The sequence below is a fragment of the Mobula birostris genome, chromosome 4 (genome assembly GCF_030028105.1).
Source record: "Mobula birostris isolate sMobBir1 chromosome 4, sMobBir1.hap1, whole genome shotgun sequence".
Taxonomy (NCBI): domain Eukaryota; kingdom Metazoa; phylum Chordata; class Chondrichthyes; order Myliobatiformes; family Myliobatidae; genus Mobula; species Mobula birostris.
Window position 1 is genome coordinate 198,138,990 of NC_092373.1, and position 27,391 is coordinate 198,166,380.

Consider the following 27,391-nt stretch of genomic DNA (forward strand, 5'->3'; position numbering starts at 1 on the left):
TAACAGATGGGAGGCGTATGGAGGACCATGGTCCAGGTGCAGGTCAATGGGACTAGGCAGTTTGGCAGGGTCGAGATGGGCTGAAGGGTCTGTTTATGAACTGTTGTGTTTAAGAGAAGTGTGGGTAGGTACATAGATGAGAGGGGTATGGAGGGCTATGGTCCGGGTGCAGGTTGATGGGACTAGGCAGATTAATAGTTCAGAAGCAACTAGATGGGCTGAAGGGCCTGTTTCTGTGTTGTAGGGTTCTATGACTCTGTGTAGTGTAAAAGTTCCAGTATAAACATTCATATTAATCTGTTTTTATTCTCTCCTCCCCCTGGCTTCCCACAAAGGAATACGAACAGAACAGGATTTATTCGTGCGGCTGATAGACTCAATGACCAAACAGGTAGGGACTATGCAGCATCAGATGTGTTTTATTTTAATGTCTATGTTCGTTGATAGGACTTGTCAATAGTGTAACACCCAGTGTTTGCTGCCAATCATCAGCTACCCTGGACTGAGTGGATGTACAATAATATGGGGCAGCACAGTATCATAGTGATTGGCACAATGCTTTATGGTCCAGGAGACCAGGGTTCAATTCCCGTCGCTGCCTGTAAGGAGTTTGTACGATCTACCCGTGACCACATGGGTTTCCTCTGGGTGCCCCAGTTTCCTCCCACATTCCAAAGATGTACCAGTTTGTAGATTAATTGGTTCTGTAAATTGTCCCATGATTAGGCTAGGATTGCTTGGCAGTGTGGCTTGAAGAGCTGGAAGGTCCTATTCTGTGCTGTATATCAGTAAATAAATAATCACATTACAATGGCGTCTAAAGCCACGCCAGGTATCTAGGACACACTTCCTATCCCGAAGGATAATTTCTACTTATTTAGAGATACAGTACAGAACAGGCCCTTCTGGTCCAACAACCCGCCTATTTAACCCTAGTCTGATCACAGGATATTTACAATGACCAATTATCGTTATGCCTTTGGACTGTGTGAGGAAACTGGAGCACCCGGAGGAAATCCATGCGGTTCACGGGGAGAATGTACAGACTCCTTATGGATAGTGTAATCGAGTCGTCCTGCACTGCGTTGGTCTTGTTCTAACTGCTAGGTTACTGTGGTGCCCTGCACTTTTACCTCATCTTGGTCCTTTCGCAGTCGTCACTACTGATACAAACCCTTTATTCTGGAACTTGTTTAATCAAATGAACCGATGAAGGGTCTCAGCCCAAAATGTCGACTGTTCAATTTCCCCCAAAGATACCAGCCGAGTTCATCCAGAGTTTTCTGTGCATTAATTAAATGAATTGCTGCTCAGGGATTCAAACTTTTATCCAGAGATCCCGAGATCACTTCAGCTACCCCACCGCAAATATCTGATTGTTTAGCTGATGTGGGCCTTCTGAGGACTCCACGCTTCTCACTGAATCTAATTCTCAACCCCAGCTGCCTTGTAAGACAGAGTTCAGAATCAGGTTTAATATCACTGGCATATGTCATGAAACTTGCTGTTTTCCACAGGGATTAGTTCTTTCCAACCCCTTAACTGTTCGATCAATGTTTCAAACCAGATTAATATCTTGAAATGAGCTTGGTGTAACATAATCATCGTGGACCAGTGTTGACTGTGCGATGCGTCCATTTTGATTAGTTATTAATAGCATCAGCACGACGCAGAGAAGTATTGAATTGTTTGTCGGCTAGATTTTTGTATCTGTTGCTATTCAGTGGCTGTGAGATGCGTGCATTATTGTTCTCACTGACATTAGTTTTGACTTTGGGAGTATTCTCCTGGCATTACCTCATTGCCAACATCACCATCCTCTTCCCCCAAGGGCGCCTCATACACTGAGGCACAGCTTTGCCGCAGTGCTGCAGTGTGGTGCGAGGCATCTTGCTACAGTTTCTGCTGTTTCACTGCACGCAAATTAGAACCGATTGGATGTATTGGAAGCAGCCATATCTGTTGCTAATCAGGGAATGTTTGTGCAACAATTGATCGGGGGTTTGTTTCCTGACGGTTGTGTTCGTTAACACTGGGCTTGAATGCAAGTGTGTGGAGATTTAATTGGCCTTGCATTTCCAATTTAGGGGTCAACAAAAAGTGAGGAAATATCAGCACTTCAAGTGTAATGTTTTTCTTAACAGATTGGAATGAATGTCTTTGAAACCCAACAGTTACTTATGTAGCTTGCACTTAGTGGCCACTTTATTAGGTACCTACTGTACTTAATAAAGTGGCCACTGAGTGTCGCTGGGAATCCTGATGAAGGATCTTGGTCCGAATGTCGACTGTTTACTCTTCTCCACAGATGCTGCCTGGCCTGCTGAGTTCCTCCAGCATTTTGAGTGTATTGCTTTGATTTCTTGTATCTGCAGATTTTTCTCTTGTTCAGCATAAATGCGAGGCTGGTTCCTGTGATGTGCTCAGCTGCGTCCACAGCTCTCTGCAGTTTCTTGCAGTCATGTGGAGAGAAATTACCACGTGAAGCCATTATGCATCTAGGCAGACTATCTATGGTGCATCAATTAAAAATAATAAGGATTGGCGGGGACATCCCGATTTTCTTTAGCCTCCTGAGGAAGTATAGGCTTTGGTGAGATATGAGGTCAATGTGGTTGGGACACGGTGGTTTTGGCACCTTGGCCTTCACAGATCAAAATACTGAGGTCAGCGGTTGGGATGCTATGATGATGTTGCATAAGACATTGGTGAGCCTTAACTTGAAGTATTGTGTGCATTTCTGGTCACCTACCTACAGGAAAAGTATTGAAAGAGTAATGAAATATAATGTTGGAAAGTGTATGGTCATGCACTTTGGTGAAAGAAATAAATGGGCAGACTATTATTTAGATGGGGAGAGAATTCAAAGTGCAGAGATGCAACGGACTTGGGAGTCCTTGTGCAGGATATCCTAAAGGTTAACCTCCAGGTTGAGTCAATGGTGAAGAAGGTGACTGCAATGTTGACATTCATTTCTAGAAGTATAGAATATAAGAGCAGGGACGTGATGTTGAGACTCTATAAGGCACTCGTGAGACCACACTTGGAGTATTGTGTGCAATTTTGGGCTCCTTATTTTAGAAAGGATACACTGACATTGGAGAGGGTTCAGAGAAGATTCACGAGAATGATTCCAGGAATGAAAGGGTTATTGTATGAGCAGCTCTTGGGCTGTATTCCCTAGAGTTCAGGAGAATGAGGGAGGATCTCATAGAAACACTCTGAATGTTAAAAGGCCTGAACAGATTAGATATGGCAAAGTTATTTCCCATGGTAGGGGAGTCTAGGACAAGAGGGCATGACTTCATGATTGAAGGACGTCCTTTTAGAACTGAGATGTGGAGAAATTACTTTAGTCAGAAGGTGGCAAATCTGTGGAATTTGTTGTCATGAGCGGCTGTGGAGCTCAAGTCATTGGGTGCATTTAAGACAGAAATAGATAGGTTCTTGATTATCCAGGGCATCAAAGGGTATGGGGTGAAGGCAGGGGATTGGGGATGACTGGAAGAATTGGATCAGCCCATGATTGAGCAGACTCGATGGGCCGAATGTCCTACTTCTGCTGCTGTGGCTTATGGTCTTATAGTACAGAGGAAAGTTACAAGGATTTTGTAGGTTCTTAAGCACCTGAGTTACAGGGAAAGGATGAATACGTTAGGACTTTATTCCTTAGAACATAGAGGAATGTAGGGAGTTTTGTTAGAGGTATACAAAATTATGAGGCATATAGATAGGGTAAATGCAAGCAGGCTTTTTCCACTGAGGTTGGGTGACTCTAGAACTAGCTCTCTTGTCCATGATGTTAAGGGTAAAAGGTGAAATGCTTAAAGGGAAATGGGGGTAATTTCTTCACTCAGAGAGGGTGGGTACGATTGTGGAATGAACTGCCAGTGGAAGTGGTGGATGTGGGTTTGATTTCAACAGTTAGGAGAAGTTGGATAAGTACATGAATGGGAGGGTTTATGGTCAAGTTGCAACCTAGACTGAATTAAAGTCCAGCCTGGACTAGATGGAACGAAGGGCTTGTTTCTGTGTTGTAGTGCTGTATGACTATATGATGTTGAGGGAAAGGTTGTTCTGAGATACAGTGACAAACCTATCTTTCATAGTGTCTATACAGATCATCTGTATTCAGAAGTACATTGAGATAGTACAAAGGGAAAACAATAAGAGTGCATAATAAATATCACAATGCAGAGTGCAATGCACATAGACAAAAAGGTACAATGTCATAATGATGTAGAGTGTGAGGACGGCAGTTCATCTTATTGTACTGCATGACTGTACAATAGCCTTATAACATCAGGGAGCTGTCCTTAACTCTGGTGGCACATGCTTTCAGGCCTTTGTATCTTCTGCTTGATCGAAGAGGTGGGTGGAGTCTTTAATTATATCTTTTGCTTTGTTGCGACAGAAGGAAGTGTAGGAGCGGAGTGGAGGCTGATTTCCATGATGTGCTGAGCTGCGTACTCAACTCTTTGCAGTTTCTTGCAGTCATGGGGAGAGTAGTTGCTCTCGCAAGTGGTGATTCACCCTGATATGATGCTTTCCGTACTGCAACTATAAAATTGGTGGGGTTCATAGGGGACGTGCCAAATTTCCTGAGCCTCCTGGGGAAGTGGAGGCACTGGTAAGCTTTCCTGTTCATGGTGTCTATGTGGTGAACCAGGTCGGGCGTTTTGTGATCATCCCTAGAAACTTGAAACTCTCATCTTAGTATCATTGATGTAAGCAGGAGCCTGAGCACGGTCCCTCCATAGAATCGGTCTGGGTGAAGTTAAGGTATAGGAAAAGGCAAGAAATGTTGGTAGGATTGTGTTTAGACATATAACCCATAGTGACAGCCTCAGAACTCACACCACCAGGTTCAGAAGCAGTTACTACCTCTCAGCCATCAGGCTGTTCAACCAGAGGGGATAATTTCATTCAACTTCACTTTCCCCATCATTGAAGTATTCCCACAACCACCGGACTCACTTTCAAGGAGTCTTCATCTGATGTTCTTGATATTTATTTATTACTTATTTATTATTATTTCATTCTTTTTGTATTTGCACAGTTTGTTGTCTTTTGCACTCTTGTTGAAAACCCAAGTTGGTGTGGTTTTTCGTTGATTCTACAAACATTTGTATTATGGTTATTATTCTATTATGGATTTATTGAGTATGCCTATAAGAAAATGAATCTCAGGGTCATATTTTACTGCTGTACCATTGAGAGCATACTCACCAACTGCATCTCAGTGTGGTACAGCAATTGTCCCGTATCGGACCGCAGAGCACTCCAGCGTGTGGTGAAAACTGTCCAGTGGATTATCGGTACCCAATTGTCCACCATTGAGAACGTCTACCATAAATGCTGCCTGGGCAGCGCGAAAAGCATTATCAAGGATGCATCTCACCCTAATCATGGACTTTTTACTCTCTTCCCATCCGGTAGGCGCTACAGGAGCCTCCACTCCTGCACTAGCAGGCACAGGAAGAGCTTCTTCCCTGAGGCTGTGACCCTGCTGAACCTCACATCACAGCGCTAAGCAGTATTGCACCCATATTGTACTGTCTCAGTACTTTTATATTTGTGTGCTGTAGCACTTACTTTTTATTCACAGTTATTTTGTAAATAACACTACTCTTTGCATTTCTGGTTAGATGCTAACTGCATTTCATTAGCTTTGTGTCGGCACAATGACAAAAAAGTTGAATCTAATTAATCTAATTAACTAATATAATATATGTTGACATATATATATACTTTGATAATAAATTTACTTTGAACTTTGAAATTAGCAAATTTGAGGTGCAGGAATGAGGGTAATCAAATAATTAGAAGGAACTTTCATCTACGTTTTGACTAAGCAAAACAAATTCATAGAATATTGTGGGGACAAAATTGTGGCGTGTATAAGAGGCAGTCTTCAGTATCCGTCGGTGGTAAACTAAATAGGGAAAAGGATATTTCATCATCAGTGTTGAGGAGTGTTTGATGACTCTGGGCCTGTACTCACTGGAGTTTAGAAGAACGATGGTAGGGGGGCGGGGAGGATCTCATTGAAACCTATCTAACATTGAAAGGCCTGGATAGTGGACATGGAGAGGATGCTCATATAGTGGAGAGTCTTGGACCAGAGGGCACAGCTTCAGAATGCAAGGAGGTGAGGAGGAATTTCTTTAGCTAGAGTGTGGTGAGTCTGTGGAATTCATAGCCACAGACTGCTGTAGAGGATGAGTCATTGGGTATACTTGCAGCGGAGGTAGATAGGTCCTTAATTAGTAAGGGCATCAAAAGTTACGGGGAGAAGTGAGGAGAATAGGGTTGAGAGGGATAATAAATCAGCCATGATGCAATGGCAGAGCAGACTCAATGGATCAAATGGCCTAATTCTCCTACTATATCTTACTGTCTCAAAGGTTTCAAAGGTACATTTAATGTCAGAGAAATGTATACAATATACATCCTGAAATGCTTTTTCTTCACATCCATCCGTGAAAACAGAGGTGAGCCCAAAGAATGAATGACAGTTAAATGTTAGAACCCCAAAGTCCTCCCAAGCTCCCCATCCTCCCGCGCGTAAGCAGCAACAAGCAACAATCCCCCCTCCCCCTACCAGCAAAAAAAGCATCGGCACCCGCCACTGAGCACTCAAGCGTGAGCAAAGCAACAGCAAAGACACAGACTTGCAGTACTCCAATGACTGCTCGCTCACCTGGTATTCAACATACCACAGGCTCTCTCTCTCCCTAACAAGGGAGAAAGATATGTCTCTGTTTCACAGTGAGAGGGGGGACATAACAAACAGCTCGCCGGTTTACAATGTTAAAAGTCCATTGTGTTGCTTTTTCCAAGCTCTATCCCCAAAGGTCTCAGGTCTCTGGGCACACAGCCTTAGATCTTCCATCTCCCATGACACACCGATCTGCCCAGACACTGACCTTCAATTCGCCCGTCTCCAGAGCCATGAGATCTTGGCCCTCTGAAGATGAGCTGAGCTCTTAGGCTGAGCCCTTGGTGTGCCCAATAACGGCCGGTCGCGAAACCCTGAGAGCAGGTCCCATTCCCTCAAAGAACCATAGTCAGCGTGTAACTCCAGGTCAAGAGAACCCTGAAAGGGAAAAATAGAGATATTGAAGATGGAAATAGAGCTGTTTCCGAAGATGCAAACGAAGGAGTCGCCGTTAGGCGCCATTAACCCTCCTAAGCTCCTCCTTATGCAATGAAACAAGATTACCTAATAATCTGATAGTTGTTGGTAATTAAGGGGATTTAATCATAATGTAACATTTTATGTGAAGATTGCTTTTAATCTTAAATTGAAACGGCAGCACCCGAGCCCCGGGTTCAATTCCCACCACTGCCTGTAAGGGGTTTGTATGTTCTTCCCGTGACCATGTGGATATCCGCCGGGTGCTTCCACTTCCTCACACATCCCAATTGGTCACAAGGGCTTAATTGAGCAGCACAGGCTCGTTGGGCTGTAAGGGCCTGTTACTGTGTCTCTCAATAAAAGAAAATGATACGATAAACATAGCAGATGATGAAGGTGTTTGGCTGTGGAAACGTCTGAGGATAATGAATAAATACATGGGTTACAAAGAATATATTTGGGAAAATGGTGCTGCCTTAACTTAGAAACATAGAAAACCTACAGCACAATACAGGCCCTTCGGGCCACAAAGCTGTGCCGAACATGTCCTTACCTTAGAAATTACCTAGGGTTACCTCTCTTTTTCTGAGCTCCATGTACCTATCCAGGAGTCTCTTAAAAGACCCTATCATATCCGCTTCCACCACCGTTGCCGGCAGCCCATTCCACGCACTCACCACTCTGCGTAAAGAATTCACCTGTGGCATCTCTTCTGTATCTCTCTAACTATAAATAAAAGATCAAAATAATATTTAATCAAAGGAGATAGCTTTAAAAGTACCAAAAAAGCAGTGGGCTTGAGGATTTCAGAATTTCGCAAAGGGAGACTGAGGAAATGGGAAACTGGATGAGAAATCCAGAAAGAAACAAACTGAGCAATACCTTCTATGGTAACACACACAAATTGCTGGAGAAACTCAGCAGGGCAGGCAGCATCTATGGATAGGAATTAACAGTTGCCGTTTTGGGCCGAGACCCATCACTAGGATCATCGTTAAGGAGACTTAATTCTTCTCCATAGACGCTGCCTGACCTGTTGAGTTCCTCCAGCACTTTGTGTGTTACTCTGGATTTCCAGCATCTGCAAAATCTTTTTTGTTTACAGTGCCTTCTAAACATATTCATAGACAAAGCATTGACTATTTTCTAAACAGGAAGAAACTTCGAAAATCCAAGGTGCCAAGGGACTTGGGAGGTCTCGTGCAGGATTTCTTAAAGATTAATTTTCAGGTTGAATCAGTGGTGAGGAAGGTGAATCCAATTTTAGCATTCATTTTGAGAGGACTTGAATATAAAAGCAAGGATGTAATGTTGAGGGTTTATAAGGCACTGGTGAGGTCTCACTTGTAATATTGTGAGCAGTTTTGGGCCCATTATTTAAGAAAGGATGTGCTGATATTGGAGAGGGTTCAGAGGAGGTTCATGAGAATGAAAGGGTTATCATATGAGCAGCGATTGAAGCCCTTGGGCCTGTACTTGGATGAATTTAGAAGGATGGCGGGGAATTTCATTGAAAGCTATCGAATGTTGAAAAGCTTCGTTAGAGTGGATGTAAAGAGGATGTTTCCTTTGGGGGAGTCGAGGACTAGAAAGCACAGCATCAAAATAGAGGGCGTCCATTTAGAACAGAGATGAGGAGAAATTTCTTTAGCCAGAGGGTGGTGAATTTGTGGAATTCATTGCCACAGGTGGATATGGAGGTTTATTTAAGGAAGAGATTGATAGGTTCTTGATTAGTCAGAGTGTGAAATGTTATTGGGAGATGGCAGGAGAATGGGGTTGAGAGGGAAATAGATCAGCCACGATGAAATGGTAGAACATACTTGATGGGCCGAATGGCCCAATTCTGCTCCTTGGTCTTATGGTCTTACAGTCACTGGAGTATAGAGTATGGGGAGAGATTTGATAGAGCTATACAAAATTATGATGAGTATAAATAGATAAACGCAAGCAGGCTTTTTCCACTGAGGTTGGGTGAGACTAGAACTGGAGGTCATGGGTGATGAGTGAAAGGTGAAATATTTAAGGGGAACTTGAAGGGGAACTTCTTCACTCAGTGAGTGGTGACTGAGCGAAACGAACTGCCAGCGGAATTGGCGGATTTGGCTTCAATTGCAACATTTAAGAGAAATTTGGGTTGGTACATGGTCCGGGTGCAAGTCCATGGGACTGGGCAGATGATTAATTCAGCATGGACAAGATGGGCTGAATGGCCTGCTTCTGTGCTGCAGTGTTCTATGACTCTATATATCACAGAGGAATGATCAGTTAAATGGAGTCACTCACAGACTGAGGGAAGAAACTTATATTTGAGAAAAAGAAATTGCAGAGTGGTTGAATGAATATCAATCCTATCAAATTCCCTTTTGTTCTGTCTTTTGCCTGAAACTTGTTGTTCTACCAGCACATTGAGATGTCCGTAGAGGAACGAAGCTGGGGTGCAGGAGTACGTGCTGAGGGATGCACTGAAGCTTGGTGCAGCCGGACCACATTATAGGGTTCTTCTGCTACTGGCGAGGGAGGGGCCAGTTTGGGTGAGGAAGACCCTCAATTATTGTAGTGGACCACCACAGGGGGACCAAATGAGTGGCAATAGTCCAATTGATTTTAAGGAATGCAATAGAATATTATTTAATGCATTGACTATAAATGTGAGAATGAAAAGTTATTGCACTGTTTATTCTTACAAATTTTTAAAATTATAAGCAAAGAGTAGTTTGATATACACACTCAGTGGACACTTTATTAAGGACAGGAGGTATCCAGTGAATTGGCCACTGAGTGTAAGTTTATGGTCTTCTGTTGTGTAGCCCATCCACTTCAAGTTTCGACGTGTTGTACATTCAGAGATGCTCTTCTGCACATCACTGTTGTAACACGTGGTTATTTGAGTTTCCTGTCAACTTGAATCAGTCTAGCTATTCTCCTCTGACCTCTCAGGCACTTTCACCCACTGCCACTCACTAGATTTTTTTTGTTTTTCACACAATTCTCTGTAAACCCTAGAGACGGTTGTGCATGAAAATCCCAGGAGACCAGCAGTTTCTGAGATACACCAAACACCCTGTCAGGCTCCAACAATCAAAGTGACTGAGATCACATTTCTTCCCCATTCTGATGTTTGGTGTGAAAAACAACTGAGCCTCTTGACCATGTCTGCGTGCTTTTATGCAGGGAGTTGCTGCCACATGATTGGCTGATTAGATATTTCCATTAATGAGCAGGTGTACAGGTGTATCTACTGAAGTGAATCGCTTGACCAACTGAACCTCTTGACCATGCTGCCACATGATTGGCTGATTTGAGCAGATTTGCAGGTGTACCTAATAATGTGGGTACGGAGTTTATATTAAAAAATCCTTCTTCTTTGGCCCTTTTCCTCTTCCACCTATGACCTTCCCCCACCCACCTACCTCCCTCCTCATTTAGCTTCACCTGTCACCTGCAGCTTGTATTCTGGTTTCTCCCATCTTCCTCTCCAGTTCTGATGAAGGGTCTCGGCTGGAAACGTCGACTGTTTATTCCTCTCTGTAGATGCTGCCTGACCTGCTGAGTTCCTCTAGCACTTTGGGCCTGTTCCTCTTGATTTCCAGCATCTGCAGAATCTCTTCGTGTTTTTGAATGAATATCTTGTTTGTCTTCGTGGCACAGACCATCTCCTAGAAATAGGAGAAAGTAAAGTTCTGGAGTGACTGATGAGCTTAATAAAATTAACTAAGGTAGTTCACCAGTTTGATTCCTTTGTGGTATGAGGGAGATTAAATTCTTTAAAAGCAACAGACCATGAAACCATTTAACCCAGGAGCAGAATTAGGTTGTTCAGCCCATCGTGACTGCTCTGCCATTCCATCATGTCTCCTATGACCCCATTCTCCTGCTTTCTCCTTGTAACCTTTGATGGCCTTGCTAATCAAGAATTTAACAATCTCCACTTTAAATATATCCAGTGACTCTGCCCCTACAGCCCTCTGTGTGACAAACAATTCCACAGATTTACCACCATCTGGCTAAATAAATTCCTCCTCATCTCTGTTCTAAAAGGACATCCTTCTATTCTGAGGCTGTGCTGTCTGGTCCTAGACTTCCCAACTATAGGAAACATCCTTTCCATGTCCGCTCTGTCTAGGACTTTCCACATCTAAAACTCCAGTGAGTACAGGCCCAGAGCAATCAAATGCTCCTCATATGATTATTAATAGGTTTCTATTAATACTGACAAGTGTGAGGTACTGCACGTTGGAAGGACAAACCAACGTAGAACATACAGGGTTAATGGTAAGGCACTGAGGAGTGCAGTGGAATAGAGGGATCTGGGAATACAGATACAAAATTCCCTAAAAGTGTCGTCACAGGTAGATAGGGTCGTAAAGAGAGCTTTTGGTACATTGGCCTTTATTAATCGAAGTATTGAGTATAAGAGCTGCAATGTTATGATGAGGTTGTATAAGGCATTGGTGAGGCCGAATCTGGAGTATTGTGTTCAGTTTTGGACACCAAATTACGAGAAGGATATAAATAAGGTTGAAAGAGTGCAGAGAAGGTTTACAAGGATGTTGCCGGGACTTGAGAAACTCAGTTACAGAGAAAGGTTGAATAGGTTAGGACTTTATTCCCTGGAGCGTAGAAGAATGAGGGGAGATTTGATAGAGGTATATAAAATTATGATGGATATAGATAGAGTGAATGCAAGCAGGCTTTTTCCATTGAGGCAAGGGGAGAAAAAAACCAGAGGACATGGGTTAAGTGTGAGGGGGGAAAAGTTTAAAGGGAACATTAGGGGGGGCTTCTTCACACATAGAGTGGTGGGAGTATGGAATGAGCTGCCAGACGAGGTGGTAAATGTGGGTTCTTTTTTAACATTTAAGACTAAATTGGACAGATACATGGATGGGAGGTGTATGGAGGGATATGGTCCGTGTGCAGGTCAGTGGGACTAGGCAGAAAATGGTTCGGCACAGCCAAGAAGGGCCAAAAGGCCTGTTTCTGTGCTGTAGTTTCTATGGTTTCTATGGTTTCTATGTCAACGCCTTCATTCCTGGGATCATTCCCATGAATCCCCTCAGGACCCTCTCCAATGCCAGCACATCCTTCTTAGGTAAGGGGCCCAAAACTGCTCACAATACTCCAAGTGCAGTCGGACCAATGCTTTTTAAAGCCTGAGAAGTACTTCATTATCGTTTTTTTCAGCATTGACAGAACAAAAGGAAATTGAAATGGACAGTTTGCGCAATTTGTTCTTTTTTTTGCATGTTTGGTGTTTGATTTTTTCTTTGAATGGATTCCATGGTGTTTCTTTGTTTCATAGTTGTCTGCAGGAAGATGAATCTCATAGTTTGAAAATAAATTTACTTTAAATTTTGGTGGAGGTTTGCTAAGTATAGAAAGATAGAATCAAAACAATGGCGCTGGCCTCGTGGTCAACTCTTAAATATTACATAGACAAGAAAAATTCCATTCAAATTCGTAGATAAGAGTCAACCAATTGGAAAGCCCTTATTTAAGTAATGCAGTATCAGAGAAGCTTCCAGAATCATACCAGATTAACCACCAGGGAACTCACTGAACAACATACTGTGGCCACTAGGAAGCATAGCTAACTTAAGTGCATATAAAAACTACACTACATAAAATACAAGAGATAATTAATTGTTAATCTGCCAAGAAAATAACAATTCAGCAGCCAGATCTAACAGGGTTAATCTGAGAGGAAATTTCCTCACCCAGAATGGATTGTTTACCAGAGAAGGTTGTGGAAGCTTTGTTGTGTATAATCAAGGTAGAAAGTGTATTCAAGGTGCTTCTTTGGCCCTCAATATTGTTTTTATTGCTGAGCTATAGAAAAAAATCCGGTTGCATCATGGCTTAGTATGGCAACTGCTCTGCCTGAGGCTGCAAGAAACTGCAGAGAGTTGAATACACAGCTCAACACATCACCAAAACCAGCCTCCTCTCCATGGACCAAGAGGTTCTGCAGCTGCTAGAAATCTTTAGTAACACATGCACACAATTCCGGAGGAAATCAGCAAGTCAGGCAGCAACTATGGAGAGGAATAAACAGCTGATACTTTGGGCTGAGACCGGTCATCAAGATTGATGAATGTCTCATGATCGTCAACTGTTTACTCCCCCCATAGATGCTCTTGACTTGCTGAATTCCTCTAGCTGTGTGTGTGTGTGTGTGTGTGTGTGTGTGTGTGTGTTTGTGCGCGCACGCACTGCTCTCCATGGACTCTGACTACACTTATCACCGGCTCGGTAAAATCGCCAAGATAATCCGGACTTTCTCTCTCTTCAGCCCTCCCAGTAGGCAGAAAATAGAAAACTCTGAAACCATAAGACCATAGCGTATAGGAGCAAAACCAGGCCTTGATGAGCTTTCTTGATTGTGTAGAATGTGTTCTGGGACTATGAGAGGTTGTGCAAGATGTGCACTAGCAGGAGTTTGAAACTGCTCACAGTTTCCATAGCTATGCAGGTGATATGAAGAAGGGTGTGAGTGGTGCAAGTTCTCCTGAAGTCGATAACATTCTCCTTTAACCTGTTGACATCGAGGAACAGGCTATTTGCCTGGCACCAAGCCTCGAACTCTTCCAGCTCCTCTGTGTAGCTGTCTCATCACAGTTGGTGATGAGCCCCGCCACTGTCGTGTTACCGGCAAACTTGACAATGTGATTACTCGGGTGGTTGGGCTTGTAGTCATATGTGAGCAGAGTGTACAGCAATGGGCTCAGTACGCAGCCATGGGGCGCACCCATGTTGAGCATGATGGGGAGGGATAGTTTCTCCCCTCCCTCCCCTAAGAAGGGAGGAGAAGATGGCAGCGCGACGCAGCGTGCGCAGCCGCTCCAAAATGATATCATTTTTGTAAGTAGATACTGTGCACAATCCTGATTTGATGGAGACAGATGTGAGAAGCACGGAGGAACATCTGGAGAAACTTCTGAAATGCCTGCTTCGCTGCCGCTGCTAATGTGCAATCGAGAATCTCTGGAGGGGAAGGCCCCAAATCCTCAGCTTTGCCTATTGCCTATTGCCGGGGTCGGGGTCGAAGCGCTCGGCAGAGATGGTGCTCGGTGCTCGGTGTCGGAGGGCTGGTCAGAGGCTCGAAATTTTTGGACGGACTCAAGAGTCGGCTGTGGTTGGGTGCTTCCAGGGTGCTGTATCGGCAAGTTTGCGGCGCTGGAGGTTCATGGCAGGGAGAGTTTTTCTCCCTTCAACCGTCTGCGTGAGATGATGGGGTTTTCGAGAGACTTTTAGACTTTTTTTTTACCATGCCCATGGTCTGTTCTTTATCAAATTATGGTATTGCTTTGCACTGTTGTAACTATATGTTATAATTATGCAGTTTTTGTCAGTTTTTTTAGTCTTGGTTTGTCTTGTGTTTCTGTGATATCATATTGGGAGAACATTGTATCATTTCCTAATGCATGCATTACTAAATGACAATAAAAGAGGACTGAGTGTCCTCATAATCTAATCTCTCTCTCTCTCTCTCTATCTCTCTATCTCTCCTCAAACACTACTGGATCCGTTGAGGGTTTCCAACATATTCTATGTCTATTTGGATTTCCAGTATCTAGGTTTTTGTTTGCCCGTGTCCTGTTTCTGAACAGCATGTTGCTTGGTGACACAAACAGGCCAGGTGCAATATCTGCACTCTCAATATGCCGCTCTCCCCGCTTCTCCTCAACTCTTCATAACAGAAGGTGTATGTCACTGGGCCATAGAGCATTGCAGCCCTGAAACAAGCCCTTCGGCCCATCCAGCCTTGCTGGAATGTTATTCCCATTGACCCACACATGGCATGCTTGAGGCAATGAGTTCAACAGTCGAGAAGTCATCTTCAGCTTTATGGATCTCTGGATTAGGTTGCATCTGGAATACTGTATGCAGTTTTGGTCGCTCCATTATAAGAAGGATGTGATGGATTTGGAGAGGGGGCAGGAGGTTTATCAGGGTGCAATATTGATGTTAAGGATACTATCAGAACGAGCTATTCAAGTGCAGAAAGATTTGTTTGTTTGTTTTATTGACTACACAAAAGCATTTGATACAGTGAAGCACAATAAGTTATTTGAAATATTACAGAAAACTAGATCTAGATTCCAAAGACCTCCGCTTAATCAGAACTCTGTGCTGGGAACAAACTGCCGCTGTAAGAATAGATGGAGAAGTGAGTCAGTTTATGAAAATCAAGAGAGGCAATCAAGACAAGGGTGTGTTTTCTCCCCTGATTTATTTACTCTGTACAGTGAAACAATATTACAAAAAATAAGAGACATCTTGGGGATCAAAGTTGGCAGTGAAAACATCAATAGTTTCAGATATGCAGATAACACTCTGTTAATTGCAAGTACGGAGGAAGAGCTACAAAACTTAATTGATATATTGTAGTTGTTGAAGAAAGGGCAAAAATGGGTCTAGCTGTCAATTGCAAAAAGACAGTGTGTGGTGATATCCAAAAAGAAGGAGAATCCTATCTGCAGGCTGAGAATAAACGGGGAAGACATAAAACAAGTACAGAACTTTTACTACTTAGGAAGCTGGGTGACATCAGATGGCAGGTGCGACATGGACATCAAAAGAAGAATAGGGATGGCAAAAGACACCTTTACGAGAATGAAGAGTATACTGACCAATACTAAGCTAGGCATGATAACCCACCTCAGAGTACTGAAATGTTACGTTTATCCAGTTATGTTATATGGCTCAGAATGTTGGACAATATCTAGTAACATGAGGAAACAAATTGAAGCAGCAGAGATGTGGTTTTTGAGGAGGATGCAAAGAATAAGATGGACAAAACGAATATCTAATGAGGATGTCATGAACAGTGCAAACACCATAAGAGAAATAATGTATGAGATTATGAAAAGGCAACGTAACTTCATTGGACATGTGATTAGGAAAGAGGAGTTAGAATGCACGGTAATTATGGGAAAGATTGAAAAGCAAGAGGAAGAAAAAGGCAAATGATGGTGGAGACAGCAGTCAGAGAACTGGAAATGAATACCAATGAATTGATCCACTTGACCCGAAACAGGAGTGTGTGGGCTATGGCAGTCAAAGCTCAAACTGGGCACGGCACCTGATGATGATGATGATAGCAAAGAATCTTTGGCTGTCCGGTGATATTGGAAATCGATAGGCAGAAGCTTTCAATAGACTTATTAAAACAGACTCCGTTTGCAATCGGAAGCTGCTTTCCTTTGTATCTTGCACCCTTTCTTTTTCCTGTTTGACTGGAGCCACCTAGACCTGCTCTGTCATATTTTATTTAGTAGCTTATTGGGTTTGACATTGACAAGAGAGACCTCCATTGCATACAGACCTGATATGTTCTTGGATTCCACAGTTTGCAGCTTTATTTTGTATGGTAGTAATGGGCAAATTATAGAGCTAACATCCCAGGGAGTATGCCTTCTTCTTCAGGCCTTCGCCTCCCCCACCTGTCACCTTATGGCTTCTCACATTAATTCAACCTGCACCCCTCCTGTACCATACCCCTCTCACCTGGATACACTGATCTCCTGCCAACTTGTGTTCCTCCCGTTTCCTCTCACTTTCTTATTCTGACTCCCTCCCCCTCCCTAAGCAAATAAGAGAAACTCTGCGGATGCTGGAAATCCGAGTAACACACACACAAAATGCTGCAGGGGCTCAGCAGGCCAGGCAGCGTCTTGGAAAAGCCTCAGCCTGAAATGTCGACTGTTTATTCCCCTTCACAGATGCTGCCTGCTGCCCGACCTGCTGAGCTCCTCCAGCACTTTGTGTGCTGTTATTACATATTTCCAGCCCCTGCAGAATCTCTTGTGTCCGGACCATTGTCATCTGCTTAAATCTCATCAAGATAGTCAGGGACTGTAGATTCATGTAATTAACTCAATCTGGAGATTTGCAAAGGCATAGTGCAAGAAGTGAACCCATGTTGTAAAAACCGATCTTGTTCTTTCCTGTCCTAGAGGCTAAGCTGTTTGGGATTGTTTTCGGTGGAGTATAGATGAACGAGAGGTGATCTCTTTCAAACTGTTATGTCCCAGAGGGCTGGACCAGGTAGGTGATCAGCCGTTTCCACTAGTGAGGAATCACAAACAAGAGGTCAGGCATTTAAAACTGAGGTGGGTGATGGAGTGGACTGCCATGGACTCAACCAGCTCCATCACAGACACAACCCTCCCCACTATTGAGCTTATCTTAAAGTACATCTCAAGAAGGCAGCATCCATCATTAAGGACCTTCACCATTTGGGACATGGCCTCTTCTCATTTCTACTGTTAGGAAGGAGGTACGAGAACCTGAAACGCCACTTTCAATGTTTTAAGAACAGCTTCTTCCCCTCAGCCGTCAGATTTCTGAACAGCTCACGAACACCTCACTATTCATCTTTTGTGCGATTTAGTTTTTGTAACAAAGCAACTTTTAATGTCTTGCACTGTACTACTGCCACAAAACAATCAAAATTTCATGACATCAGGGCTTCCCAACTTTTTTTAGGCCATAGACCAATACCATTAAGCAAGGGTCTATGGATAACATGTTGGGAACATCTGCATGACATACATTCAGTGGCCTCTTTATTACGTATACCTGTATATCTGCTTGTTAATACAAACACCTAATCAGCAAATCACTTTGCAGCAACTCAAAGCATAGAAACATGCAGAAGTAGTCGAAAATTTCAGTTGTTTTTCAGGCCAAAAATCAGAATGGGGAAGAAATGTGATCTAAGTGACTTTGACCATGGAATGATTGTTAGTGCCAGACAGGATGTTTGAGTATCTCAGAAACTGCTGATCTCCTGGGATTTTCATGCATGGCAGTCTCTCGAGTTTACAGAGAATGGTGTGATAAATAAAAAAAATCCAGTGAGCAGTAGGACTGTGGGAAGAAATGCCTTGTTAATGAGAGAGGTCAGAGGAGAATGGCCAGACTGGTTCAAGCTGACAGGAAGATGACAGTAACTCAAATAACCATGTGCTACACAGTGACAATAGACAATAGGTGCAGGAGTAGGCCATTCGGCCCTTTGAGCCAGCACCGCCATTCACTGTGATCATGGCTGATCATCCACAATCAGTATCCAGTTCCTGCCTTATCCCCATAACCTTTGATTCCACTATCTTTAAGAGCTCTATCCATCTCTTTCTTGAAAGCATCCAGAGACTTGGCCTCCACTGCCTTCTGGGGCAGAGCATTCCATAGATCCACCACTCTCTGGATGAAAAAGTTTTTCCTCAACTCCGTTCTAAATGGCCAACCCCTAATTCTTAAACTGTGGCCTCTGGTTCTGGACTCACCCATCAGCGGGAACATGCTTCCTGCCACAAGTGTGTCCAATCCCTTAATAATCTTATATGTTTCAATAAGATCCCCTCTCAGCCTTCTAAATTCCAGTGTATACAAGCCCAGTCGCTCCAATCCTTCGACATATGACAGTCCTGCCATCCCGGGAATTAACCTTGTGAACCTACGCTGCACTCCCTCAATAGTAAGAATGTCCTTCCTCAAATTTGGAGATCAAGACTGCACACAGTACTCCAGGTGTGGTCTCACCAGGGCCCTGTACAGCTGCAGAAGGACCTCTTTGCTCTTATACTCAATTCCCCTTGTTATGAAGGCCAGCATGCCATTAGCTTTCTTCACTGCCTGCTATACTTGCATGCTTGCTTTCAGTGACTGATGTACAAGAACACCTAAATCTCATTGTACTTCCCCTTTTCCTAACTTGACTCCATTTAGATAATGATCTGCCTTCCTGTTCTTACCACCAAAGTGGATAACCTCACATTTATCCACATTAAACTGCATCTGCCATGCATCTGCCCACTCACCCAGCCTGTCCAAGTCACCCTGCATTCTCATAACATCCTCCTCACATTTCACACTGCCACCCAGCGTTGTGCCATCGGCAAATTTGCTAATGTTACTTTTAATTCCCTCATCTAAATCATTAATATATATTGTAAACAGCTGTGGTCCTAGCACTGAAGTGGTGTGCAGAAGAGCATCTGAATGCAAAACATAGCAAACCTTGAAGTGGATGGACTTCCGCAGCAAAGGCCACACTGGGTTCCACTCATGTACCTAATAAAGTGGCCATTGAGTGGATGTCAGTGAGGTCCAGCGGATGCTGGAAATCTTGAGCAACACACACAAAATGCTGGAGGAAATCAGCAGATCAGTCAGCATCTACAGAGGTCGATCTTTGGTATTGACTCCCGCACTATTCATTGACAGGACCCTGAACTCTAGACAAAGTCCAGTCTTGAACTCTAGGCGCGCTGACTGACCAGTACTCTTCAACCCTTGAACTCAGTTCCTTGACTGATATGCCTTTTTTACTTACGCCGCTGGCACTTATGGCAGCAATGAAGGTCCTCCATCTCTCTCTGTCCTTGCCCACTCAAATGTAGAAGGATTCTTCTTTACTGTCTCTGTAACAATTTTGTTTTACCAGCCAAGGTTCATCTTGAGCTGAACCCCCGAACCTGGAGGACCTGTGGACTACTCTTCGTCCGGCCATGGAGGCAGGAGAGGCTACCTCATTAAACATATTTAAGGCACAGTTAGATAGAGTTTTTGTGAAGCAGGAGAATTAAGGGTTTTGGAGAAAATAGAAGGTAGGTGGAGCTCAGTCCACGGCTAGATCAGCCATGATCTTATGGAATGGCAGAGCAGCCTCAATGGTCCAGATGGCCTACTCCTGCTCCTGTTCCTTATATTTTGCTCTTATGAAGCAGGCCTCTTGGCCCAGGCCATTTCATCAATTCTACCGTGGTGCCTACCAAGTTAGTCCCATTTACCCGCATATTGTCAATATCCCTTTAAAACCCCTCCTATCCAAGTACCTATTCAAATGTATTTTATATGTTCTTATCAATGTTGCTTTCTTGGAACGCCTACACATCAGCGTTCTAGGAATTTACCAGAAGGACAGGAGAAGGCCAGCTCTACCTTGTCAAGGGCAGGTTGTGATGAGGCTTGACAGTGAAGGTTCGCGTCCCCCGGATAAACCATCCACAGGTGCACCACTGCAACAGGCCACCAGAGGGCATTTGGAATACGATTTGCACCTCAGGTACCCAGTGAAAAAGCCATTCCGCGGAAACAGTCGAGGCACTTGCTTCGGGCTCCACATTGCTCCACCACGACCTCACGTCAAGAAACCTTTCCCAGTTACAGATACAGTTTGGGTTGATTTCAGGGAACAGGGAGGTTGAACAGATGCTGGAATTTTGAAATAAAAATCCTGGAGATACTTAACAGTTCAGCAAGCATCTGTGCAGAGAGAAGAAGCAGAGTGAATATTTAAGGTCAATGACTCTTCAGGCTCGGAGATGTTAAATGTGTTTCTCTCTCCACAGATGCTGCCTGATCTGCTGAGTACTTTCTGTTGTCATTTGAGCAGGATTAGCTTTTCTCACTGAAATGTGATACATATCTGGGCGATAGAGGAATCGAGGGATATAGGATAGTGCGTAGAAAAGCAGTTTTGAGGTCGGAACTTGGCCACAATCTTATTGCTTTGGAGAACTATGTTGAGGGGCTAACCTACACTTATGAGTATTTCTTATGCTCATTGGTTCCGAGGTTTATACCAGCTGTTTAGAAGAGCATTATTTTTCACTGTTTCCCCGGAGCCCAGCAAATTCCTTCCTTTTAAGTGCACTCTGTGGCCACTTTATTAGATACCTCTTGTACCTAATAAAGTGGTGATAGAGTGTATGTTTGTGGTCTTCTGCTGCTGTAGCCCATCCTCTTCAAGGTTGGACGTGTTGTGTGTCCAGAGATGCTCTTCTGCACACCACGGTTATCTGAGTTACTGTCACCTTCCTGTCAGTTTGAACCAGACTGGCCATTCTCCTCTGACCTCTCTCATTAACAAGGCAATTTTGCCCACAGTCCTACTGCTCACTGGATTTTTTTTTTGTTTTTCACACCATTCTTTGTAAACGCTAGAGACTGCATGCATAAAGATCTCAGGAGATGAGCAGTTTCTGAGATACTCAAACCACCCGGTCTGGCCCCAACAATGATTGCACGGTTGAAGTCACTTCGATCATATTTCTTCCCCATTCTGAACAAAAATTGAACCTCTCAACCATGTTTGTGTGCTTTTGTCCTTTGAGTTGTTGCCACATAATTGACCAATTAGATATTTGCATTAATGAGCAAGTGTACCTAATAAAGTGGCCGCTGAGTGCATGTTGAGGGACTACATAATCTACACTTATCAGTATTTATTATGCTCTTTGGTTCTGATATTTATACCAGCCTTTTATATGAGCACCAGTCTTCACTGTCTCCCCAGAGCCCAGCAAATTCCTTCTTTTTAAATACTTATCACCTAAAACATCCACAAATTTCTAAAGATATGCCGTGGAGAGCATTCTAACTGGCTGCATCACCGTTTCATACGGAGCTGGGAGACTTCTGCACATGATTGAAGTAAGCTGCAGAGAGTTGTAAATTTAGTCAGCTCCATCACTAGCCTCCATAGTATCCAGACATTTTCAAAGAGCAATGCCTCAAAAAACCGGCATCCAAAATTAAGGACCCCCATCACCCAGGACATGCCCTCTTCTATCATCAGGAAGGAGGTACAGAAGCCTGAAGGCACACACATAATAATTCAGGGACAGCTTCTTCCCCTCTGCCATCCTATTTCTGAATGGACATTGCACCCATGAAATTTACCTCACTGCTTTTTTTTTTTTTTTTTTGTACTATTTATTTAACTTAACTATTATTTATTTAAATCTTTCCAATCTCACCCTAAGCCTATGTCCAAAAACAAGGAAATCTGCAGATGCTGGAAATTCAAGCAACACACACACACAAAATGCTGGTGGAAGGCAGCAGGCCAGGCAGCATCTATAGGAAGAGGTACAGTCGACGTCTCGGGCCACGACCCTTCATCCGGCCTGCTGTGTTCACCAGCATTTTTTGTGTGTGTTGCTTAAACCTATGCCCTCTACTTTTAATTTTATAACACTGCTCAAGATCTCAGGTCTTCTTTCGCTGGTCTCTTAAATCTAAACAATCTCACGCCATAGGTAATTAGCAGCTCAGCTTTTTTGAACTGCGGTCCTAAACTGAGGAACTCAGTTCCTAAAACTATACAGCATGCAGACTCAGTTGACACTCTTAAATGCTTATTTATTTATAAAACTTATTTATTTAATCTTGCTTTTGGCTAACATCTTTTGGTCTTTTATTTTCATGTTTATTTTTAATTTTCATGTTTGCACTTTATCCCATTGTAAAGCACTTTGAATTACATTGTCTGTATGAAAAGTACATGGTAAATAAGGTTATTATTATTACTTTTCAAGTACCAAGTACTTGAAACTAGTTCAAAACTAGCAACATACCCAAAATGCTGGAGGAACTCAGTAGGTCAGGCAGTGTCCATGGAAATGACGTTTTGGGCCAAGACCCCTCATTAGGACCTGTGCATCTGCAGAAGCATTTGTGTTTTTGAAACTAGTTTCTCTAGTTTTAACTCCACTACATTAGGGGTAAAAGACAGTAGTTATTACCTTATCTAACCCCCTCATGATTTTAGGTGTCAGGTCACTTCTCAGTCTGCTTCATTCCAGAGAAAAATGTCCAGTCTGTTTAGTCTCTACTTAAAGACTAGCCCTTCAGTCCTCGAAACATCCCTGAATCTTTGAGTCATAGAAAAGTATGGCACAGAAATGGGCCCTTCAGCCCATCTAATCTGTGCCAAACTATAAACTGCCTACTCCTATCAACCTGCACCGGGTCCGTAGCCCTCCACACTCCCACCATCCATGTACCTATCCAAACTTCTCTTAAATGTTGAAATCAAGCTCACATGCACAACCTGTGCTCTCAGTTCATTCCACCCTCTCACAACCCTCCGAGTGAAGAAGTTTCCCATCATGTTCCTCTTAAGCTTTTCTCCTTACACCTTTATCCCAAGACCTCTAATTGTAGTCCCACCCAATCACAGTGGAAAAAGCCTACTTGCATTTACCCTATCTATCCCCCTCATAACATTGTATACCTCTACCAAATCTACTCTCAATCTTCTACATTCCAAGGAATAAGGTCCTCATCTATTCAATGTTTCCTTATTTCAGGTCCTCCTGTCCCAGCATCATCCTTGTAAATTTCCTCTGTACTCTTTCAAACTTATTTGCATCTTTCCTACAGGCAGGTGATCATAAATGCACATGAGTCTCCAAATTCGGCCTCACCATCATCTTATACAACTTCAACATATCATCCCAATTGCTGTACTTAATATTTGAATTATGAAGGCCAATGTGCCAAAAGCTCACTTTACAACCCCATCTACCTGGAATACCTCTCTCAACGATTCTGTATTCCCAGATCCCTCAGCTCCACTGCATTCCTCAGTGCCCTACTGTGCACAGTGTAACTCCTACCGTGGTTTGTACTTCCAAACGCAGTTCCTCACACTTGTCTGTATTAAGTTCCATCTGCCATATTTCAACCCATTTTTTTCCAACTGGTCCAATCAATGGCAATGGAGTTGGTCACTGGCTTCAGGAAGGGGGTGGAGCACAGGCTCCTGTCTGCATCAATGCTGTTGAGACTGAGAGGGTTAAGAGCGTCAAGTTCCTAGGTGTGAACATCACCAGCAGTCTGTCCTGGTTCAACTATGTTGATCTCATATCTAAGACAGCTCACCAAAGCCTCTAGTCCTTAGGAGACTAAAGAAAATTGGAATGTCCCCATCAAGCTTTACCATTTTTTATTGACGCACCATAGATAGTATTCTGTGTGGATGAATAATGGCTTGGTATGGTAACTGCTCTGCACATGATTGCAAGAAACTGCAGAGAGTTGTAGACATCAGAGGAACCAGCCTCCCATTTTACTATGTACACTTACAAGTTAATGAACACATTTAGTCAGCCAATCATGTGGCAGCAACTCAGTGCATAAAAAAACACAGACATGGTCGAGAGGTTCAGTTGTTATTCAGACAAAATGTCAGGATGGGGAAGAAATGTGATTTAGAAACATAGAAAACCTACAGCACATTACAGGCCCTTCGGCCCACAAAGTTGAGCCAAACATGTCCCTACCTTAGAAATTACTGGGCTTACCCATAACCCTCTATCTTTCTAAGCTTCATGTACCTATCCAAGAGTTTCTTAAAAGACCCTATCGTATCCGTCTCCACCACCATTGCCGGCAGTCCATTCCACGCGCTCACCACTCTCTGAGTAAAAAATCTTACCCCGGACATCTCCTCTGTACCTACTCCCCAGCACCTTAAACCTGTGTCCTCTTGTGGCAACCATTTCAGCCCTGGGAAAAAGCCTCTGACTATCCACATGATCAATGCCTCTCATCATCTTATACACCTCTATCAGGTCACCTCTCATCCTCCGTCACTCCAAGGAGAAAAGGCCAAGTTCACTCATCCTGTTTTCATAGGGCATGCTCCCCAATCCAGGCAACATCCTTGTAAATCTCCTCTGCACCCTTTCTATGGTTTCCATATCCTTCCTGTAGTGAGGCAACCAGAACTGAGCACAGCACAATTTAATTGATTTTGACTCTAGAATGATTGTTGGTCGCAGGAGTGGTCTGTGTATCTCAGAAACAGCTGATCTGGGATTTTCACACTCAATTTACAGGGAATGGCGCAAGAAACAAAAGAAAATTCAGTGAGCAGCAGATCTTGTTAATGAGAGAGGTCAGAGGAAAATGGTCAGACTGGCTCAAACTCTCGGGAAGTTGACAGTAACTCAACTGACTGTTACAACAGTGGGGTATAGAGGAGCATCTCAACGCCCACAACTTCGAGCCTTGAAGCGGATGGGCTACAGCAGCAGAAGACCACAAACATACACTCAGTGGCCACTCTATTAGGTGCAGGAGGTGCCTATAAAGTGCCCACTGAGTGTGAAGAAAGAGGAATGGAGGAGGTTCTCAGGAAATTGGGATAAACTATCAGCAGATAAACATGTAAGCAGATAATGAGCAGAGCTTTAGATGGACAGTAGATCAATGAGCAGAGCATGGAAATGCTGTCAGATGGGTGAAAGTGAGGAAAAATTTAGAGTAATGAATAATAGGTAGACAGAAAGGTGAATCACTATCACATAGACAGAGAAGTAGTATTTGAACAATCGATGAAATGTAAAATCACCCCATGTCAGTTACCATTTAGTTGCTGCCTAGTTTCACTGTTCTAGGTCCTGCAGGCAAGAAGCCATATTTCTTCATAATCTGAGTGTCGCTGTCTGTGCACAGTTCTAAACATTTTCACATCGTTTCTAACTCCACCAATTCATTCCTTCACTTCCATACATCTAGTTTAATATTTCTGCAGCCGCTACTCAGAGCTGATCTTGCAGAGCAAGGCCCTCAAATCTCAGCCATCCTCTGCTTGCCCGACCTATCACCACCCACCTCCTAACCCTGAGGGTATCTAAGACCATACCATAAGACAGGGGTACGCAACCTTAAGCACAAATGATTTTCTAGCATGTGTTATTCATTAATTTGAGGCAAAACATAACTAGATGTATTTAAATGGATAATTCCCATATTTCAAGTTTCTTATGGCATTTATCTGGCCCACTGTCCGCTCATTAATACGCGATCCGGCCCACGGAGGCAAAAAGGTTGCCGACCCCTGCCATAAGACATAGGTGCTGAATTAGGCCACTTGGCCCATTGAGTCTGTTCTGCCATTCCATCATGACTGATTTATTATCCCTCTCTACCCCATTAGACTATAAGACGCAAGACCATTCTGCTGCCTTCTCCCATAATTTTTGACGCCCTTACTAACCAAGAGCTCACCAACCTCCCCTTTAAATATACCCAATGACTTGGCTCTACAGCTGCCTGTGGCAATGAATTCCACAGATTCACCACCCTTTAGCTGAATAAATTCCACCTCACCTCAGTTCTAAATGGGCGTTCTTCGATTCTGAGGCAGTTTCCTCTGGTTCTAGACTCCCCCAGTATAGACGTCCACTCTATCTGAGCCTTTCAATATTCCTCAAAGTTGCTGGTGAACGCAGCATTCCTCGTGTTTGCGCTTTCAATATTCCATAGGTTTCATTGAGTTCCTCCTGATTTTAAACTGCAATGAGTGCAGGCCCGGGACATCCAGGCAAAAGATAAAAAACTCTGAGAACCCCAGACTCAAGGACTTCTTCTATCTCTCTTTTATCATTGCAGATGCAATGTTGGCATTCATTTCAAGAGGACTAGAATATGAAAGCAAGGACATAATGCTGAGACTTTATAAGGCATTGGTTAGACCGCACTTGGGAGTATTGAGAGTAGGTTTGGACCCTTTACCTAAGAAAAGATGTACTGGTATTGGAGAGGGTTCAGAGGAGGTTCACGAGAATGAATCCGGGAAGGAAAGGATTATCATATGAGGAGCGGTTGATGGGTCAGGGCCTGTATTCGCTGGAACTTAGAAGAATTGGGGTGGGGGTGTGATTTCATTGAAACCTATTGAATGTTGAAAGGCCAAGACAGAGTAGATGTGGAGAGGATACTTCCAGTGGTGGGGGAGTCCCGGACCGGAAGGCAAAGGCTCAGAATAGAGGGATGTTGCTTTAGAATGCAGATGAGGAAGTCATTAGGTATATTTAAGGTTCTTGATTAGCCAGGAAATCAAAGTGCTATGAGGAGAAAGCAGGGCAGTGGGGATGACTGGAAGAATTGGATCAGCCCATGATTGAATGGCAGAGCAGACTTGATGGGCCAAATGGCCTGCTTCTGCTTCTATATCTTATGGTCTTATCTGGCACTTCAAACCGCGCCATCCAGTAATCCCCTGATTTAACCCTAGCCAAATCACAGGACAATTTACAATGACCAACTAACCCACCAACCAATATGTCTTTGGAGTGTGGGAAGAAACCAGAGCACCCGGAGGAAACCCATGCATTCACGGGGCAAACGTACAATCTCCTTACAGGCAGTAGTGGGAATTGAACCTGGGTTGATGGTAATGTAAAGCATTGTGCTAACCGCTACGTTACCATACTGTCCCTAAGGCAGGAAGATATAATGCTGACCCTTTATAAATCCGACCGCACTCGGAATATTTATCTAAGAAAAAACGTGCTGGCATTGGAGAGGGTCCAGAGGAGGTTCATGAGAACGATCCCAGGAATGAAGGGGTTAACACATGAGGAGATCTGGACCTTTACTCAGTGGAGTTTAGAAGGATGAGGGGGAATTTCCTTGAAACGTATCGAATATTGAAAGGAC

At 43.5% G+C, this 27,391-nt stretch overlaps 1 protein-coding gene across 4 annotated transcripts in view; it reads left to right on the forward strand.

The window, feature by feature from the left end:
* Positions 1 to 27,391, forward strand: part of LOC140196863 (transcription factor COE3-like) — a 498,386-nt gene that overhangs the window by 6,467 nt on the left and 464,528 nt on the right. For all 4 annotated transcript variants that reach the window (XM_072256750.1, XM_072256751.1, XM_072256752.1 and 1 more), the window contains exon 4: positions 336 to 391. In XM_072256750.1, coding sequence (XP_072112851.1) covers positions 336 to 391 — 56 coding nt within the window. The remainder of the gene's footprint in view (positions 1 to 335; positions 392 to 27,391) is intronic.